This window comes from Ceratotherium simum, chromosome 7, assembly GCF_057802395.1.
Source record: "Ceratotherium simum simum isolate JZ-2026a chromosome 7, ASM5780239v1, whole genome shotgun sequence".
Lineage (NCBI taxonomy): Eukaryota > Metazoa > Chordata > Mammalia > Perissodactyla > Rhinocerotidae > Ceratotherium > Ceratotherium simum.
This window is the reverse complement of record NC_141906.1, coordinates 11,593,478-11,614,506: the sequence shown is the minus strand read 5'-3', so window position 1 is coordinate 11,614,506 and position 21,029 is coordinate 11,593,478. Positions and strand designations below refer to the sequence as shown.

Genomic DNA, 21,029 nt, shown 5'->3' with positions numbered 1-21,029 from the left:
AATTGAGAAAAGGTGTGTATAGGACATAAACTGATTCACGACTCCAGGAATGAGTTGAGATCACTGTTAACACCAATAAGCAAGATTTAATTTAGTTTTCTATCTTACTTAGAAAATGGAATATGGGAAATTCTAAAGATTAATTACTATTTTTACTCAGTACCTTTGAAACATTAGACTGGTGTGATTATAATTGCTAATTTCCCTTGTTCTGGAGGAAAGGCTGAATCAACTTGAGCTCCTGGTATTGTGTGTATGCGCCCCTGGGCACAACACCTTCCTGCTGAAAACCCTTCCTTCGGTTCTGCTGCTCTTGGGGTAAAAGCTAAAGTTCTCATCAGGACCTACAAGGCCCTGAAGGATACAACCTTGTTCTGTTGACCAGTCTTACTCAGGACCACGCTTTGTACTCCTCCCACATGGACCTCTCAGTTCCTCGAGGATCCGTTCTCCTTTCTTCTGCAGAGTCTTTGCAGATAAGGAAACTAAAGCCTAAAGAAGTTTGCATCTTCCTCAAGGTCACGTGAATGCTAAGTGGGGTAGCCACTCTAAAGTCCCAGTCTCCTAGAATACTGCCTGACACGTGTGTTCAATAAATATTTCAATTAATTTGTTGAATGAGTGAAGGGTTTTTAAGAATGACATGATGTGATTAGAATTGTGTTTGAAGACTGATTTTCTTTTGGGGAACAGAAGGACATTTTCAAGCTGTATCCACTCTCCTTTCCTTTCTCACCAACCCCTACCAAGTCAATATCCTCAAATTGTGATTCATAGACTATTTACATCAGAATGGCAGGGACAGGGCAGGGCCTGGGGCTCCCTTGTTTAAAATTCAAATTCCCCGCCTCATACCCTCAGAACCACTGTATTCCAGCACTTCTGATTGATATGTGACATGGAAAGCACATTTCATTCATTTTTAAATTATTCCACAAATATTTATTGAGCACCATACTAGGTCTTGCAGGCCATAAGACATTTCCTTGGGATACTAATCATGGAGCTTGCAGTCTAGAGGGGGAGCTAAGATAAATGAAACTAGTATAATGTGGAAGATATTAAAAGCCATAAGAGGGGTACAAATAAAATACTGTTAGTTTAGAGGTTGGGGAGAGCCTCAGTGGATGTGATCAAAGAAGAGTTTATGGATGATGGGGCATTAGAGAGGGTCTTTCAGTGATAACTCAGTTTGGAAATACGGAGTTGGAAATGAAAGGCATTCTCGGGGAGAGAACTTGATGAGAAAAGACCATGGGACAGTAAAGTATCGTCAGAACGGTGACCGCCTGGGTCTGTGGGATGTTTGAAGTGGGGAGCTTGGTTAGTAAGTTGTGGAGGTGGATTGGGGCTAGATCGCCAGGGCCCTGAATGTAAGCTAAGGAGCTGTGAGATTCGAGTGAGCAATAAGGGGCTACTTCTTCAGTCTCCTGTCAGTAGAAATCCTTGGAAAGGTTGTGTGCAGTCAGTATCTCAGGTCCTCCCTTCCCTTCCTCCTTTGACTCACAGCTGTGAGGCTCTCACCCCTGTGCCGAATGGACGCTGCCTTTGGCAAGCGCACCGGTGTCTTCCATGTTGCTGAATTCAGCGGTCAGCTCCGAGTCCTCGTCTTACAGAACCTACCGGCAGCATTTGAGAATTAGTCACTCTCTCTTCCTCGATACACTTTCCTCACATGGCCTCCAGGAAAGAGCACTCCAGGTTCCCTCCTCATCTGCTTAGTTGCTCCTGAGAGCCCCCAGTCTCCTGTGCTGTTTTTCCTCCCCTACCATTTAGTGTTGGAATGTCCCTAGTCCTTGGTCTTGCTCTTTATCTCAACTCACTTCCTTCCTTGGTGATCTCATCCAATTGCATGATGGCATATACCATCTCTCGGCCAAAACACCCCGGGTTTTTAACCCCAGTTCAGACTTCTCAAACTCCAGACTGGGTACTTGACGTACCCACTCAGACATCTAGTAGACATCGTAAACTTAACATGTCCAAAACTGAAACTGAACTTCTGATTTTCACCCTACCCCTGCCCACACAGGTAAAAAATAGATTTAAAATATAGACAAAAAATAAAACAAATTTTAAAATAAAAAGTAAACAACCCTGTTTCCTACCCTCAGTCTTCCCTGTATCAGTTGATCATAAACTACATCCTTTCAATTATTCAGGCCAAAACCTTAGAATCTTTTCCTGATAACCCTCTTTTTCTCATAGTACCCCAGATTCATTTCTTTGAGAAATCCTATTGGCTCTATCTTCAAAATATGTTCAGAATTGAACCCTGGCCACCATTGCTGCTCTAGTCCCGAGTTAACCATCTCCTCTGGCTGGGTTACTACAGCCTTATTTGGTCCCCTTGCCTCCCCCCTCGCCCGGCTGTAAGCAGCCAGGGTGATCCTGAATGCTCCCATGGCTCCTCCTGTCACCAGAGGAAGGGCCAAAGCCCTGACCGTGGCCTGCAGGGCCCTGCGGGATCTGACGCTTTGCCTGCTTGCCCGGCACTGACCCCACACTGACCCCACACGCCTGCCTGGCATGCTTCTGCCTCAGGCCTTTCCCTGCCTGTTCTCTCTGCCTCGAGTGCGCTAACCCCAGAAACCCACAGAGTCAAGCGCCTTTCCTCCAAGCCTTCTGTCAGATGCCAGCTTCTCAGTGAAGCCTACCCCTCAACATTGTGCCAGTTGTAACATCCTGTTCTTGCGCTCAGCTTCCTATTCACCCTGCTCGGCACTTTTTCCTGTAGCCTTACCACCTTCTTACCTACCATGTAATTTATTTACGATGGCTGCCGCGCACTGTCTTCCTCTCCACCCCATTAGAGTATAAAGTCCACAAGGGATCTTTGTTTTGTTCATTGATGTATCCCAAGCACCTAGAATGTTGCTTAGCACAGAGTATATGTTCAATAAATATTTGAATTAATCAGCTAAGAAGTCTGTTGAATGAGTGAAGGGTTTTCAAGCGGGACTGATGGGATCAGAGTTGTGTTTGAAGACTGATTCTCAACTGGGGACAGATGGACTCTTTCAAACTATGTCCCCGCTCCCCCTCTCACCGACACCCACCCAGTAAGTATTCTCAAACTGAGGTCCTCAACCATTTACATCAGAATCAGGCTGGGGTGGTGTCCATGGGTCACTTGTTTAAAATTCAGATTCCTCATTTTAGACCTTCCAAATCAGTCTCTGAGGAGTGGGTCCTGGAGTCTGAACTTTCGTCCGGTTCCCCAGATGGTTCTTACATGCACATGCTACAGTTTGAGAATTGTTTACTTAAAGAACCTTACCCCACCTTGCTAGTGTGGCTTTTCCTTCAGGTGCACGTAGGTGTGAAAGCTAAAAAGAAGTTTGGGAATCTGTGTTATAGGTAGGCACCCTGGGTTTGAATCTTGCATCTACCAGTTATAAGCTACTTTTATCTCTTTGAGCAAATGACTTAGCTTCCTAGTGCCTCAGTGTCCTTATGTGTATGATGTAGATAATAATTGTATGCACCTTCAAGTGTTGTTATGAGGATTGGATATGTTAATACATATAAAGTGCTTAGAATTGTAATTGCATAGTCAGTGCTCAATAAATGCTGGCTGTTAATTCAGAGATCTTTGGGAAGTTGCCTACAGAGAGAGAGAAGCTGGTGGTAGGGAAATGTGCCAGATCTGCCCTTCTATCTGCGTGTGTGTTCTGGGGCTAGGATTCTGAAACTACCATCTCCTTGCCAGCTGACTTCCCGTCAATTCTGCCAGTAGGCTGGAAGGAGGAGGGGAGAAGGGACCCAGTCCATCCTACTTGCCAGCTGTTCCTCTCAGTGGTGTTCAGACAATGGCCCTTCACCCTGACAATGACAATGGAATCAGTGTCTAGCTTTTTCACCAAGGCAGCTCCATTGTGTCCCCTTAGAAGCACCAGCAGTAACCAGGCAGGGCTCTCTTCTCCGAGGTCTGACTCCTGGTCCCTGGGCGACCTCTCCTCGAGGCGTCTACATTAGGATACCCCCGTCTCTTCTCTCTGCTTCCCCAGTCCCAGGGGTGGTAGCTGTCTCCTGCAGTTATTATCTCTGCATTAAGTCTGTGTGTTCCTCTTTACTTTTTCAAAAATATTAGCACCTGTCTTATATTCAAGTCTTTAATCCATTTTGAGTTAATTTTGTGTATGGTGTAAGATAATGGTCTACTTTCATTCTTTTGTGCGTGGCTGTCCAGTTTTCCCAACACTATTGAAGAGACTTTCATTTCTCCATCATATGTTCTTGGCTCCTTTGTCAAAGATTTGCTGTCCATAGATGTGTGGTTTTATTTCTGGGCTCTCGATTCTGTTCCATTGATCTGTGTGTCTGTTTTTCTGCCAGTACCATGCTGTTTTGATTACTATATTTTTGTAGTATATTTTGTTTTGTTTTGTTTTCCCCAAAGCCCCAGTAGATAGTTGTACATCACAGTTGCACATCCTTCTAGTTGCTGTACGTGGGACGCGGCCTCAGCATGGCCGGAGAAGCAGTGCGTCGGTGCACGCCCGGGATCCGAACCCAGGCCACCAGTAGTGGAGCGTGCACACTTAACCACTAAGCCACGGGGTCAGCCCGTTATAGTATATTTTGAATTCAGGGAGTGTGATATCTCCAACTTTGTTCTTTATTCTCAGGATTGTTTTGGCTATTTGGGGTCTTTTGTTGTTCTTGAATGTAAGACCTGAAACCATGAAACTCTGAGAAGAAAATATAGGCAGTTCACTCTTTGACATCAGTCTTAGCAGCATTTTTCAAATACCTTTGAAATTTCCTTGTCTACTCAGGCAAGGGAAACAAAAGAAAAAATAAACAAATGGGACTATATCAGACTAAAAAACTTCTGCATGGCAAAGAAAACCATCAACAAAATGAAAAGACAACCCACCAACTGGGAGAAAATATTTGCAAATCATATATCTGGCAAGGGGTTAATTTCCAAAATATATAAAGAACTCATACAACTCAACAACAACAAAATGAACAACTCTACCAAAAAGTGGGCAGAGGATATGAACAGACATTTTTCCAAAGAAGATATACAGAAGGCCAACAGGCACATGAAAAGATGTTCAACATCACTAATTATTAGGGAAATGCAAATCGAAACTACAATGAGATATCACCTTACACCTGTCAGAAGGGCTGTAACTAACCAGACAAGAAATAACAAGTATTGGAGAGGATGTGGAGAAAAGGGAACCCTCATACACTGCTGGTAGAAATGCAAACTGGTACAGCCACTATGGAAAACAGTATGGAGATTTCTCAAAAAATTAAAAACAGAAACACCATATAATCCAGCTATTCCACTACTGGGTATTTATCCAAATAACATGAAATCAATAATTCAAAAATATATATGCGCCCCTCTCTTCATTGCAGCATTATTCACTATAGGCAAGACGTGGAAGCAATCCAAGTGCCCATCAACAGATGAATGGATAGGGCCGGCCCCGTGGCTTAGCGGTTAAGTGTGCGCGCTCCGCTGCTGGTGGCCTGGGTTCAGATCCTGGGCGCGCACCGACTCACCGCTTCTCTGGCCATGCTGAGGCCGCGTCCCATGTACAGCAACTAGAAGAATGTGCAGCTATGACATACAGCTATCTACTGGGGCTTTGGGGGGAAAAATAAATAAATAAATAAAATTATAAAAAAAAAAACAGATGAATGGATAAAGAAGATGTGGTATATATACACAATGGAATACTACTGAGCCATAAAAAAAGACAAAATCGTGGGCCGGCCCCGTGGCTTAGTGGTTAAGTGCGTGCGCTCCGCTGCCGGCGGCCCGGGTTCGGATCCCGGGTGTGCACCGAGGCACCACTCCTCCAGCCATGCTGAGGCCGCGTCCCACATACAGCAACTAGAAGGATGTGCAGCTATGACAGACAACTATGTACTGGGGCTTTGGGGGAAAAATAAATAAATAAAATCTTTAAAAAAAAAAAAAAAAGACAAAATCGTGCCATTTGCGACAACATGGATGGACCTTGAAGGTATTACACTAAGCAAAATAAGTCAGAGAAAGACAAATAGCATGTGATTTCACTCATATGTGGAAGACAAACAAACGAATAGATAAGGAGAACAGATTAGTGGTTAAAGAGGAGAAGGGGGTGGGGGGAGAGTGAAAGGGGTAAAGGGGCACATAAGTACGGTGACAGATAAAAACTGGATTGTTGATGGTGAACACAATCCAGTCTATACAGAAACTGAAATATGGTGATGTACACCTGAAATTTACACAATGTTGTAGCCAATATGACCTCAAAAAAATAACTTAAAAAAAATAAAGATACTTTGCATCCAAAAAATATATATATATTAGCACCTGTTTCATCAATTGCCTCTATTATTTTCTCTCTGTTAAAAAAAAACTAATGTGGTTTCTGTTTTTCTGACTGGACCCTGACAGATACAGAGTATTAGAGATAAGCCTTTAATAGCGGTCTAGACAAGAAGTAATGAAGGCACAGGGAGACCCAGCAGGCCCAGGTTACTGACTGAATGGAGGAGGAGGAGGAGGGAAAGTCAAAGATAACTTTGAAGTGTTGAACCCAATGAATGAGAGGGTGGCGATGCTCTCTGAGAAGTAAGGAAAACAGTGTGGAGTGACAAGCTGATGAGTTTGGTGGTTAGGGCCTACTGTTTGAGGTACTTGCAGGCTATCCAGTGGAAAAGTCTAGAAGACAGCAGGAAAGAGGCCAGGGCATGAATGAGACTCATCTGCACAGATGGATGAGATTGTCACAGGAGAGAGGTGGAAAAATGAGATGAAAGTGAAAATGGGAGTTGCCTTCCTGAAATGGGAAGATCATTTCTAAAAAGAGACCAAATGACAACCAATGCAAACAAAAAAAGCATGAGAGAAGAGAAGGGTGGGAACACAACCCTACGGAATATGGCTTTAGGGAGCTGGAGAAGGAGGAGGGGGCTGGGAGGAGGTCGGGTTGAAGGATACTCAAGAGAGTACAGTGTCATGGAATTCAAGAAAAAGGATTAATCTCAAAGAGGAAGCAGTCAGTGGTCAGGAGCTAAGGAGAGGCTGAGAGGAACAACTGAGGAAAGGGTTGATGATTAGGAGATGAGGTAGGGTGGGGTGGGGTGGGATGGGGGCAAGGAGGGGATTTGGAGCCAGAGGCTGAGACACTAAGGACTAAATGGAACCCAGTCTTACAGTTTGGCTCCCAAAGGAGAGGGGAGAAGGCAGTAGCTTGGGGTGAATAGCAAGGTTTTATTCGTGTTTCATTTTAAAGCCAAGGCAAACACCATCACGTTTATCCGGGCCAGCAAGATCTGACTGTTATGCCATCTTGCCATAACTTCATTCCTTTTCCCAAATATCTGTATAGTCACATCAAAGACGACACATTTGAATCACTTTCACAAATATTGGGCAAAATCTTGATGATGCTCCCTACGACTTAAATGGACTGGATGGACACTGGATGGACACTGAGCAGTGAATATCTCGGATGTAGCACATCCAATACTTCAGGTGTGTAGTAGTGAAGGGAGTGAATGCGATAATAAACATCCCCAAAATCTAGCGGCTTAGCATAACATAAAGGTTATTTCTCCCTCTTATCACAGTCCATTTAGATGTTAGCAGGTGTTCTTCTGTGCAGGGACACCAACTCCTTCCTAACTAGTGGCTCCACCATTTCCTAGGGCCTCAGTGTCTGCTGCACCTTCTGCATCTGCGGATGTGGACAGAGAGAATGGAGACCCTCCTTGAGATCTTGGAGACCAGGCCTCCGTTGGCCAACTCGGTCACGTGTCCCAGTCACTGGTAGGGGAGCGTGGGACGTGCAGGACAGTGTGTCTAGGAAGCAGAGGAGAAACACGGAGGCTGCTGAACCACAGTAAGGTTCTTTGTTTGTTTTGTTTTGTTTTGTCATTTCCAAGCTCCTTCACTCCAGTGTATAGTAATCTCTTCTTTTAAATTCTAGCAAAACTGGCATGTAGTCTGGCCTACACTCTCCCCTTCCCTCACTCAATAAATGTTTTTAAGTGCCTACTATTTGCTGAGCGCTGTGAATACAAGTGTGTCACGTTCTACCCAGGAGGCAGATGGGAATTCACAGTTTCATTGCGATGAGACAAGCGCTATGTTAGTCATACAGTGGCTATGGGAACACAGGGGTGGATTAATTCTGCTCAGGTAATCCAGGAAAAGATTAATGCAGAGGAGATGGTGTTTGACCTGTGACTTGATTAGCAGGGATTCACCAGGCTAAGGAGTTGGGTTAGGGGGTGTAGACGGAGGGGGTTCCATCATCCAGACATTCCAGGCAAAAAGAATAACATTAGAAAAGTATGATTAGGGGAGGGCACTTGGCAGATTTGGAAAGCTTCCAACCTTTGCCTGTAGCTGGAGCTGGTATGGAAGAGATTGTCTAAAGCTAAGTTGAATGGGTAAGTCCAAGGCCCATTCCTGAAAGTGCTTATATGACATACTGTTATAGGCTGAATTATGTCCCCCCTCCCCAAACACATTTGTCCAAGTCCTAACCCCCAGTACCTCGGAACGTGACTGTGTTTGGAGGTAGGGTCTTTACAGAGGTAATTAAATTAAAATGAGGTCATTCAGGTGTCCCTAATCCGACATGACTGGTAAGAAGAGGAGATGAGGACACAGACACACACAGAGGAAAGAGCCAGGGAGAAGGCGGCCGTCTACAAGCCAAGGAGAGAGGCCTCAGGAGAAATCAACTCTGATGACACCTTGATCTCAGACTTCTAGTCTCTGGAACTTAGAAAACATGATTTCAGTGGTCTAAGCCACCCGTTCGATGGTTCTTTGTTATGGAAGCCCTAGCCGACTGACGCACGTTCCAAAAAGTGGGAATGGACAAGGTGTATTCCAGGGACATTTTGGAGTCAGAGTCAGGGAGGCTTGAGCAGTGAGACAAGGTGGCGTGAGGGAGAGGGCAAAGCTAAGGACACGCAGGTTTTTAGCTTCAGTCTCCTGGGCAGATGGATGGCGGGGCTAGTAACTGGGAGAGGGGTAGAGGAGAAGAAGTTGCAGTGTCCAGTAGTCATGTCACGTGTGTGTCTTACCCTCGGCAAGCCTGGAAAGCCCTAGTGGAGGCAACTTCCCAGTGAAGGATCAAGGTGGTATATTGCTTTTAAAGTCAGCGCAGTTAAGGGGTCTTGCTTCAGTTAGTTCAGTTGATTACAGGTAGTGTTAATTGCTCGATTGACGATGTAGCTCTAGTGAAAAGTTGACAAATTAAACATACGTTGTCCTATGCTTGCTTCCCCAGAGAATGTAGAATGTACAGTGTTTCCACCCTCAGGCTGTGGTGGTGGAACTCGGCAGCTGAATCACCCCAGTGACTGACTCTGGACAAGTAAACGAACTCCTACACTCTCTCCTTGAAAGTGCAGTGGGACACAACCTCAGCCGGCTATTTTCTGTTTTCTGGACCATTCTATTAACACCAATCAAACAGAGAAAATGATCAGATGTAATTGCATTTTGAGCATCAAAAAGTTAATAAATAGATGGGGCCAGCCCAGTGGGGAAGCGGTTAAGTTTGTGTGCTCCACTTCGGCGGCCCAGGGTTCACAGGTTCGGATCCTGGGTGTGGACCTACGCACCGCTCATCAAGCCATGCTGTGGTGGCATCCCACATATAAAGTCGAGGAAGATGGGCACGGATGTTAGCTCAGGGCCTATCTTCCTCAGCAAAAAGAGGAGGTTTGGCAACAGATGTTAGCTCAGGGCTGATCTTCCTCACCAAAAAAAAAAAAAAAGTTAATAAATAGATAAGTAATAAAGTCAGTACAGGGCCTTGTCCAAAGATGCAATGAGCAGCCCTGAATAAATGCTCATTTTAAAGAAAGCTTTCTTGGGACGTGGAGCATAGAAAAACCCATGGTTTCATCTAGGGTTTCATAATTTTTATCAATAGATTTTCATTTGCTTCCATACTCCAAATAATTCAGAATTGCACGGTGGTGGGAGAAATGCTGTGGTTGTTAGAAGCGGAGTCCCGAGACGACACACGTGCTCGAGCCACTGGGAGCTGCTGAGGAGGCAGACGAGGACATTTTTAATTGGCTGCATTTCGTTTGCGAGGCTGGCAATTTGATGGAGGAGAAGTTTTAAGAAAATTGCTAAACCCTAGGGAATTGTCCCAGAATAAAAGAAAATCATCCTCATGCCGTTTATATCAAGAAGCAAATGCTACATTTTGTTGCCATTTCTGAGTTTTCACGAAATGTGTGATATTGCAAAGCCCATGATTGATAGGACAAAAAGATCGGCTCTTCAGCAGTTTTATTAGTTCTGATTTTCCTTTTAGGATTTGTGATCACGTTGTCTGCCTCTCTGGACCTCTGTTTTCTTTGCCATTAGCAGTAATAACCAGAAAGAGGCACGGCTGACAGATTCTGGAAAACTGCTTTTCTTGTCTCGTTTCCCCCTCCTCACTCTTTCCCCAGTTGACACCAAAATTCTTACCACCTTTGCAGCTAGTTTTTCAAACTACGTCTCAATTTGTTGAAAATTTCCCTCTGTTTGCAATAAAAGATCCAGAGACACACGAGGTATGGCTAGAACATTTATTGATTGCCTCTCCCACACCAGGGATCGTAAACAATAAAGCATTTGTTACAGATTTGACTTCTAATCATTTTCTTCCAAAGGTCTCTTCTAACTTTGGGTAAAGACTGATCACTTCTGAAGAGAAATGCCGTCCACCTAGGAGAGGGTGTTTGGGGAAGGGTCTCCATCGGGCAGGATTCCTGGTGAATGCTTTAGGCTGACGCGAGATCTGAGAAATGCTGCCCTGTTCACTCTTTCTTCTCTACCTGGTGTGTAAGGCCTCCAAACCCAATCCCTGTAGGGCCAAAGTTTTTGGCGTAGCAAACTGTGAACGAGAAGGGGATGGAGGGGAGACAGAATGGGTTGGTTAGCACCATTATTTCAGTTCCTTCTGTCTGGGCACCGTCCTCCCCTGCTGGAGGCAGCTTTCTGATAAACATACTCATAAGTTAACTTTTAAGTAAATTGAACTAGATTTGTTTTAGATCTGCTAGTAAAAAGTCTTGATATTTCCTTGCACTGCGCTAAGTGTGTTCAGAAGCATTTTCTCTTTTGAGTTGGCATGATCTGGCCCCTGATTGCCTGCCGGCCTCGGCCTTGTCCTCTCCTGCCTCTGCCTCGCCCCTCACTCCAGGCACACAGAGCAACTTGCACTTCCCCGAATGAACCAGGATGCCCGGCATTGGTGCCTTTGCACTCACTGCTCCCTGTTCCTGGAATGCCACCTCCCAAACCCACATTCCCCTTCAAGACCCAGAGGACGCTTGTCTTCTGAGGAGCCTTCCCTCACACCCCAAGCTGATCACTTGCTTCTCTGTATGCTACTGCGCCGTGCATGGTCCCCTACTAGAGCTTTTTTCACTTGGAAATGCAATTATTTATCTATGTGTTGATCTCCCTGCTGGCTGCAGCAACATTTTAGGGTTTTATGGCCTATGAATGCTGGGGGCCCTCTACTGCCAGGAGGAGGCAACCCCTGTCAGATTGTGTGTCAGTTCCCATCCTGTCTCATTATGGAGAAAGCTTGGCAACCTACAGTCTGATCAGTGATGTCCTCTCTCTTGCTACTCTCCCATTGTCCCTCTCACCCCACTCCAACACATACCCCTGGAGATGTTGAGACATCCCACTGAGAACAGAATAGGCCTAGTCAAGAGAATGGGCCTATTGCCATGACCCTAATGCATCCCTTCCTTTTTGTAGCATCAGGAAGGAGATAAGCCTCTACTAGGTCTCTACGAGACAAAGGGATCCTGGAGGCAGCTACAGGCAGAGCTGTGAGAACTGGAAGGAAAACCCATTTGTTAGTTCTGTTCCTGTGATCACTAAGTGATGTGCAACATCAGAAACAGAAATGTCAGGAAGGTGGGAGGGAGGGACGGAGGGAAGGAAGGAAGACAGTCTTGATAAACTCAAGAGAGGCCAACTGAGTTCCTCCTCCCCCAGTCACCCCTATCTGCCACTCAGGTGGACAAAAGGTGTTTGGGTTTTTGGAAGAGAATGCCATGCTGTTTGTCCAGGCCTGAGGCCTTTTCCAGGTTGGAGTCAGGATACTGCTTCCTCCTCGTCCTCTCTCTCCCCACCAGGCACTCAGCTGCCCCAAACCACTGAGCATCCGCAAGCATCCAGTCCCCCCAGATGCTCTGATGGACAGGACCAGAGCTGGGTCAGGCAGGAGATTTCTTTCCCTTGGGTGGTTTTGTGCCCCATCCTGAGAGCCCAAAACCCGCTCAGGCTGAGCAGCCATGCCTAACCCTAACCCTAACCCTAATCCTAACCCTAACCCTCCGGGTATGGACACAACTTCCCCTCCCAAGGACCCTCCTCAGGAAAACCTCTCAGGAGAGTCTCCAGAACCACTTACCTTTGCAATAAAGTTCCCCATCTTTGTCAGTGACGTTGGTGGACTCTAGACTCTTCCCACAAATGGCGCAGCGAAAACAGGTCTTGTGCCAGGGCTGAGGGGCACAGGAGGGCAGGACAGTTACATATTTAATGGGGTGGGCAGTATATTCTGTTTCTGTGTTAAGTCCCCTGACTAGCAGCATGTAAGGGAGTGCCACCGGCCTAACCATTTGCGTATCTAATCGGCCCTCACATTAGGTTTGGAGAAAATGAGATGCTGTGGACTTGGCCAGCAATTCTCAGAACCCCTAAAAATAAATTTATCCAGGTGACTTCTACATCTACTCCTTCAAAACAGACTAAATAGGAAAGGACTTCCTCTTTCTAGAAGATGGAGGAACAAAGTGGAGAGAGGGGAACTTGCACTGGAGTAGTGGGTAAAATTTATGTTGAATATAAAGTGAAAGAAGAAAACAGCGAGGAAAAGGGCAGCATCCAGGCGACTCAGCCTCCTTTGAGCTCCGTGTGTTTCCCATGGGAGACGGCTGCACTGCTCGGACCATCGGAAGACCACCTGCCTTCCGCACACCTGCGAGGCCACCAGGCGCAGGCCGGGGCTTCTCAGAATCAGCCTTCCGACAGCCCGTCTGGGGTGGAGATGCCCTCATAGCTGAAGTCAGACGCTCTCCGCGGCCTTCCTCCCTCATTTAGGATAAACAGATTTTTTTCTTTTGTAAGGCCCAAGTCCTTTGGGGAATGCCCTGGCTTCAGGCTGAAACCAGGGCTCGCAGAGCGAGTGCGCATTACTGTCTCAGACACTCAATGCCTTTGCTGAAGCCAGGACCTTTGGGAGCAAGGATGCTTTCTGCTGCTGTGAGATGTCTGCTCTGCCCATCACGGTGGTGCTAGCAGTGGCCTGAGTTATGCGGTGGTGACGTGCTCCAGGGCTGACCCCTTTCTGGAAGGATTGTGGACGCTGAGGGCGGGGTCTTGTGTACCTTTGTATCTCCAGAGCCTCTGGCTGGGTACCTTCCTCCTAGTGGGCTAATGCTTGTTGCATTGAATTGCACCAGTTTTAGTTTCCAAAGGTGCTGCAGGGTGACAGTCACAGCCCGGGAATGTGGGTGAGGAACCTAGAGTGGTTCCTGGGAGCTAAGGAGAATGAAGGGTCTTCCCGACCCGCCTGCAGTTCCTACTTTCTTCTGTCCTTCCTCCCAACTGATCTGGTGGAGATGAGCAAATCCATTCTGGCTCATAGAGAAGTCCTTACCTTGCCACCGCCCATCACCTTCTCAGCAGCGTAGACTGACTTTCCACACCGAGGGCACTTCTCTGACTCTCCGAACTTTGCAGTGAACTTGGAAGGGTTGCTGGTGGTGGCTGAGCGTGCCGTTTTGGGGGACCTGATGGAGAAAGAGAAATGAATGAAACCTATAGACCTCCCTTGGCAAACACTACTAGGTGTGTGACCTTGAGTGAGTTACTTAACTTCTCTGTGCCTCAGACTCCCCACCTGGAAAATGGGGATAATCATGGTGCCTTCCTCACAGAGTTGTTGAGAGGGTTCAGTGAGGTGACATGAGTAAAGCACTTAGTACAGTGCCTGCCTGGCATGTAGCAAGGACAAATAAACGTTAGCTGTAATTGATTTAAGTCTTTCCTTTCTGATGCAAGGCACTGGGCAAGTGTTCCATGTATGTTAGCCTGTATTATTGTCATTGTAGATGTTGTGTTGTTATTATCGCTGTGATTGTTTAGGTTTCTCTGTACCATCTTAAAGCCCACTGGTCTGCTTTCCAAAGTGAGTGGTGAAAATATTACAGGGCAAGATGGGATCTTGACAGTTGATAGTAAACAAACTATCATCCAATGAGCTGATGCATTCCTTGTCACAGTTCAAGATGTCATCCTGCATCCAAAGGTCACCTGTCCCCATGTGAGCAATGTCCGAGAGAAAGGCACAGTAATAACCCCAGTGTTCCCATATCTTTTGGTGTTTCCTTGTACGTTTATTGCTCGGTCTCACCATAACCTCTAAAGCAGGCAGAGCTGGTTGGAGAAGAGTGAGGACCAGAGGAGTAGCTGCCTAAGGTCAGGAAGCTCAGAACTGGGGAGCTGGGATGAAACCCAGGTCTCCAGACGTGTTCCTCTTTGTGCAGCATCACAGGAAAGCCCTCATGGAGAGGAGTGAGCTTTGAGTGACGAGAAGCAGAGAATACAGTAGGTGGCATCTTTCTTATTGAAACAGAGTGTCCAGTTGGGATTGAGTAATGAGAAAAATTAAAATGAGTAATCACACATCCCTGCACTTTTCCAGGCTCTACCGTGGGCTACTCTCTTTGGAAGGGACCAGATGACTCTTTGGATGCTCTAACTGCTCTCTAGGGAAGCCATCCATGGGACACTGCCTCAGGGTGGGCTGCGCCTCTCTACCCAGTCCTGCCGCAGAGCTGAGCCCGGTTGCCAGCTGGCCAGACAGCGGCTGTAGGTGAGTGGCTGTCAGTCTATGCTCAGTTCTGGGCTAGAGGTCAGCGTGATGGTCAAGACTGGTAGAACAGACTGGTAGATGGAGGTGGCACAGCATGATATCCGAGCTTCTCTAGGATAGTGTTAGGGGGAAGCTCAGCACTGTATTGGCAACAAGCAGCCAGGGAGACCCAGAGAACAGTCACAAATAATTGTTTGCTCCTGAGGCACAGCCCATCCCCACAGACCCACTCCCTCTGCCATGCGGACATTAGTCATCTTAAAACCCAGAGGAAGAAATCTTTTAGTGAGGAGCACACAGAGAATGGCCATTGCCTCCCTGCCATATTTATGTGATTTACACAGAAACACTCAAAGGGGAAGAGAAGAGACTCCATGCGGTTTTGTAAAGGTCAAACAATGGAACATCTGTACTTTCTGGGTTTTCTCTTGACATGCTAAGCAAGAGCCATGCTGTAAAAGTAATTGCCCTTTAGAAAGGCAGACAATTTAAAGAGAGTCTTTGGAGAGATGACACATTGTTAAAACTTGGTCAGGCTGAGTATTCCTATTGTTGGCAAGTCAACAATAGAGTCCATTCTCCCACTTCCAGAAAGCGTTGCTATGGGAACAGAATGAACTGTCCTGCTAACCGGCTGGGAGAGCAGGGCAGTAACTCACTGTTGGAACTGGAGGCCCAGGTGTTCACCCGTATCCGTGCTGAGGCAGCCAGCGCCTTGTCCGTACCCGATCCCCTTGGGGCCGTACCTGCGCCCATAGCAGACCTTACAGTAGATCTCTGACTCGTGGGCTGCCACCGTGGTGCTGTCGAGAGCCTTCCTGCAGGCCACTGCCGAGGAAAGGAGGGTCAGGAGGGTGGGGTTGAGATTCCTCCCCCCACCCCTCTACCCCCATGCCATGCTGGGGCCAAGAGACCCAGCATGAGGGGCCCTCCTCCAAACACAGCTTTGATTCCCGACCAGAGCATGTGTCCTGAGTCCCAGATTCCAAAGCAGTCCTGATTTCCCAGACAAGGACATTAAAGCACAGAGGAGGGAAGTAATGTGTCCAACGGCACCCAGCTAGAAAGAGGTGAAGGCTAGCCTGGGTACTGGGTATGTGGCTCAGACCAGCTAAGAATATTGTCCCTGAATCGGAACAACCTGAATTCCTGAGTGTCTCACCCCAAATGGCATGGAGGAAGTGTGTCCATATGCGTGTGAGAGGAACTTATTTCCTTAATCATATCAGAATCAGGATTGAGCAATTTCTCTATTGGCCATGGCGTTTGAAGAGCACAGTGATTTCGAAGAGACAATTACCACTCAGGCTAATTTTGATCCAGTTCTGGAAGAAGGGGATGTGGTGAAGTGGGTAGACCTGCCTCATAGACTCTTAGCTTATACTGGCTTGAGCCCCCTGGTGACTGTGTATTACCTAAGTGTCCCCCATAATGTAAAGTATAGAAGGCAAGCCCCTATTTTTCCAAAGAGAAGATTTATAGAAAGGTTTTTATTTTTGCCAATTTGAAAAAATAAACTTTTAAGGATGTAAATGAAAGTGTCAAATACCTACTTAGACTATTTAATTTAAGAATATAAATCAATAATATATTGATTTGGAGAAGTTACTTTTTTCTAATCTCACACAAATTCAGGAAACAATTGTTTCCAAATTCCTTCTCTTCATCTTCAGCGTCAGCATCTCCCTCATCTGAGGCAGCTGCCCCCACTCTCCAGGGAAGCTCATCTCACTTCTGTCTGCCTCACTGGAAAGGGAGCCTATACCTGAGCAGAAGGCTGTCCCCTGGAAATTGTATCTCAACAAGTTCCCAGTGGCATAACATTAGGGCGGCTTTAAAAAATACGTAGGATTTCCACGACTTAACAACTTGCTGTATTGCTTTGTAACAATGATCTCAAAGGTTGTTTATGGTGATATCCAGTGCTTATAAAAGTGAGGTCATATCCCCAGGAATAATAAAACATGTGCATTCAATTTATTAGCCTCCTTTTCTTTTTTGACTAGTTCCATCAAGTGACCTCTCTAGGCAATCCAGCAGTGAATGAGGTTGTTTCAGGCTAATATGCCTTCCTCAAATGGTATTTTGTTGTTAAAAAATGAAGTAATTGAGTAGGGAAGTGGGAGAAGAAGATAAAGTTGTAGATGAGGTAGGACTGGCTAGGGGTTGGTGGTTGGTGGTTGGGTAGCTGGGGAGATGGGCACACAGGAGTTTATTAAACTATGTATTATGTCAACATCGTGTCTGTTAAAAATTCTCTGTTAAAAAAAATGTAAATAAATAAATAAACTGAGAGAATGTCCTATAGAGACTTTATAAGGCTTTGAACACAAGGCAAACCCTTTTTATGTGGAATAATTTTGGGGGAAAATGCTTATATTTGGGCATATAAGGTATGTATCTGTCTCTGCCCTTCTTGTTGCCATCAGCTACCAATCTCCAGAACAACTTCTCGAATATTCGTTGATGTTCTGGACTCTGAGTTCCTTGAGGGCAAAACTGTTTTATCTTAATATCCCCAGAACATAGCACAGGCCCTGGCCCAGTTAGTCCTCTGTAAACGCTTGTTGAATGAAGGAATGAGTGAATGAATGCAGACATGTGTGTGTGCATGAAGATCAGTGAGTTGTCCAGGATTGTACGACGGTAAGTTGCAGAGCCGTGACTGGCCTCGGATCCTTTGATTCCTCCTCCAGTGCTCATTCCCATCACTCCAGGACTGCCTATGTCCTATGCTGTCCTGGCTAATTCTACAGCCACTCCCTGGCTTCTGACCAGCTTTCACGCTCGGGCACAGAGCTGTGCTGTCCAATACCGCAGCCCCTTGCCCTCCATGGGATGCGCTCTCAGTGCAAAACGCACACCAGATTTCAAACACAGCACACACAAAAAAACGAATGTAAAACATCCCATTAATGATTCGTGTATTGATTACACTTTGAAATGATAATTTTTGGATATATTGGGTTAAATCAAATGTCTTAAAATTAATGTAACCCATTTCTTTGTACCTTTTTAAAAATATGGTTACTAGAAAATTTATTACATATGTGGCTGGCATTATATTTCTTTTGGACAGTGCTGATAGGAAAGGTTAAGATTTGTCTAGAAGTCAGGAGAACACTGGCCAGGAGACAAGCTAAGGTAACTCTGCCTCTCTGAACCCTATTTCCAGCACAGGGTGGCCTGTGGACAGGCAAGTCTTGTGATGATAATCTAGAAAATCATGTTCCTCTTCAACAACCGCTCTAGAAACTTACTGCTCAGAGTCCCATCCCGCTTGTGAGTTCTAAGGAAAATATCAAAGGCTTAAAAGAGATGAACCACCAAATGCTTAAATCCCTTCTACCAAGGCTCCATTACACAGAGCATCTTCCCACTACCTGGGAAGACAAGACACCTCTCACCACGGAAAGCTGCCCTCCCGTTTCCTGTTCATGCTCAGGTATCAAAGTTGATCAAAGGGAAATAGAGGCCTAGAAGGCTGGATTCCAGATCAAGAGCCCCAGTTTTCTTCTTCTAATGACCTTTGCGGTAGGTACAACTATCTCTATTTTATAGATGGGGAAATTGAGGCTTGATGGCAAAATGACTTGCCCAAGGTCATGCAGTTAGTACAGGGCAGAGCCCAGACTCAAACCCCAGTCAATTTTACTCCAATTCCACTGTACTTTCCAATACCCCTCACCCCCACTCTTTTTTAAAGAACAATGGCTGTTTTTGGACAAAAGTCAGAAGGTTGTGGAATGAACTCTCTTGAGCAATGGCTTCTGGATAATTGTAATAATAATGATGAATATTATTATTACAATTATTATTCCATCTGATGGATGTGTACGATGACTTAAAAATAATTATCCATCATTAAAACTCACAGCATTAGTAAATCCACCAACCCAATCACTCAGGGCAGTGTTTCCCCAGTTCTTGGATGAGAATTATGTTTGCTGTGGGAGGTAAGGGATAATGGAAACTCCCGTAGCGGATAAAACGTTACTATTTCTGGCAGCTTAAGGATGGAGTGTCTTTCTGCTCTAACAGATGGAGCCCAACCCTTGAAGTCATGTTTGAAACAGATTGGGGTAATGTGACACCTTGCAGCCACTGGGCTGAGGCACAGGGGTAGGGTGTGGGGAAGGGTGTCTGCCAAATGCCCGGTAAAGCTAGCCCTTAAGCCAGACCTCCTGGAGGGAAGGAAAGAAGGTAGGTTAGGCCCCCAAAACAGGACTCGCTACTAGGAAAATGCAGTTGTGTTGAAGAGACTGGACCGAGAGGCTGAAGGTGCATGTTCTACTCCTGGCTCTGCGGCAGATGCTTGTGACCCAGGCTGAGAGATGGGAAATGACTTGTCCAAGGTCACATGAGTCAGGCAAAGCCAGACTCCCAGGTGGACCACAGGGTCTTAAAGTTCCCCCAGTTTTAACATTTGTGAATCTACGTCCGGCAGGTGATGGTAAAGATTCCCTTTGTCAACCTACTGGTGCCCAGGCCCCTAAACTCTTACCTTTCTAACTATTACAAAATTGGCACGAGTTGCCCCCTGCCTGACACAGGTTCTTTCTTAGGAAAGACCAGTCGCAGCTGGCTTCAGTGACAGCTGGCCAGTGGGAGCAACACATAAAGCCAAATCCATCCTGGCTCCAGATAAGTGATGGCTTCCTTTCCCTGCCAAGTCACACTTTGTAAATGTCGCCACCAGGTCAAGGTTTTCAGCACTGAGAGCAGTGGCAGGCCAGCTTGTTCTGACTTTGAGCTGCGGGGAAATGGCCTCTGAGCTGGGCAAGTGTTTGGAGAGTGGGTGCTCAGGAGAGTGCCATCCCTTCCTTAGGTGGGGCCCCAAAGTGCTATTTCTAACAGGTCCCCAGGGGATGCTGATACTGCTGGTCCCTTGATTGTGCTCTGAGAACCAATGATGCACCTATCTGTGGCTAAATCCGCACTTTGAAATGCCCTCAGGATGCTGAGGGGCCCTCCTCCCCCAACTCACTGCAATGGAAACAGGTCTTGTGGAAACTCCTCCCATTGCACTGGATTTCCTCCGCGTGGTAGACGGTCTTCTCGCACGCTCCGCATTTTGCTCCGCCGCCCCAGTTTGGCATCTTGAAGACTCTCTGACAGAGGTCAAGTCTAAAAGGGTGTAAAGCAAATACCCTAAATTTAGGCTGCGTCAGGAGTGAACCAATCCCTAATAGTGCAGTGGTCTGAAGACCAGGATCCAGCCCTGGTGTGTTTGGTGGGTCATTCATTCCTTCAGCAAATAGTTACTGTGTGCATGTCATTGAATCAGCTCAGACACTCAGACGGCTCTGAGCAAGTCACTTTCCTACTTTGGGACTCAGTTTCCTCTTCTGTTAAATTTCAATAGCACCTGCCCCTATGTACCTCACAGGGTTCCTGGAAGGAATGGATGAGCTAATTTTGTGTATATAAAATTATATACAAATATTAAGTATTGTTATTTTTTCCATCTAGGGTTTTAAAAATTATTCCATCAGAAGTGGGAATAACCTATGAAAATGGTATTATCTTTGTATCTAGCTCAGTGCTTCTCGAATCACCTCGGATCTTACTAATATACAGATGCTGGTTTGGTAGACGTGGGGAGAGGACAGACTCCAGGCAGTGCCGATGCTGCTCGTAGAGGACCACCCTTTGGGTAGCAAAGCCCTGGCTAATCTTGCTGTTAAAAATACATAGTATGTAAAATCTCCTATTCAGCTTTATTCCTCCTGTCCATGAGGCCAAGGCAATAAGCCACATTGGCACCACACTAGATCAGTGGTCTAGAAACCTACCTTCTGCGTGCAAGGCTACCTACAACTTGCTGTGTGCATTGAGAGGAGCTGTGAAGCTTCTCTTTACATCTGTTTTCCCACCTGTACTATGAAGAAAGTCATTCTTTTCCTCGCTGCTTCACAGTGTTGTTTAGAGAACCAAAGGACACAATGTGCAGGAAGGTACGTGACAGAGCTCACAGTGTCAGGTGTGACCACAGGAGCCAGGTGTCCTCCCACAGCTTCCAGCACATTCTGCTGCAAGGAGCTGCTGATAGCCACAGCCCTGGGCCGTCATGATCTCCTCACTAGAGAATCGTGTTTTCTATTTAAGAAATACTAGACAAGGAGGGGGATACGAAAAATACTT

At 46.1% G+C, this 21,029-nt stretch overlaps 1 protein-coding gene across 1 annotated transcript; it reads right to left on the bottom strand.

The window, feature by feature from the left end:
- Nucleotides 1-10,566: 10,566 nt before the first annotated feature.
- CSRP3 (cysteine and glycine rich protein 3) lies at nucleotides 10,567-20,006 on the bottom strand. The gene is made up of 5 exons (XM_004418515.3): nucleotides 19,873-20,006; nucleotides 15,545-15,713; nucleotides 13,668-13,800; nucleotides 12,417-12,510; nucleotides 10,567-10,877 (listed from the first exon to the last, which is right to left on the bottom strand). Exons 1-5 carry the CDS (start codon nucleotides 19,982-19,984, stop codon nucleotides 10,801-10,803), a joined length of 585 nt encoding a protein of 194 aa, XP_004418572.1. The 5' UTR covers nucleotides 19,985-20,006; the 3' UTR covers nucleotides 10,567-10,800.
- Nucleotides 20,007-21,029: the final 1,023 nt, after the last annotated feature.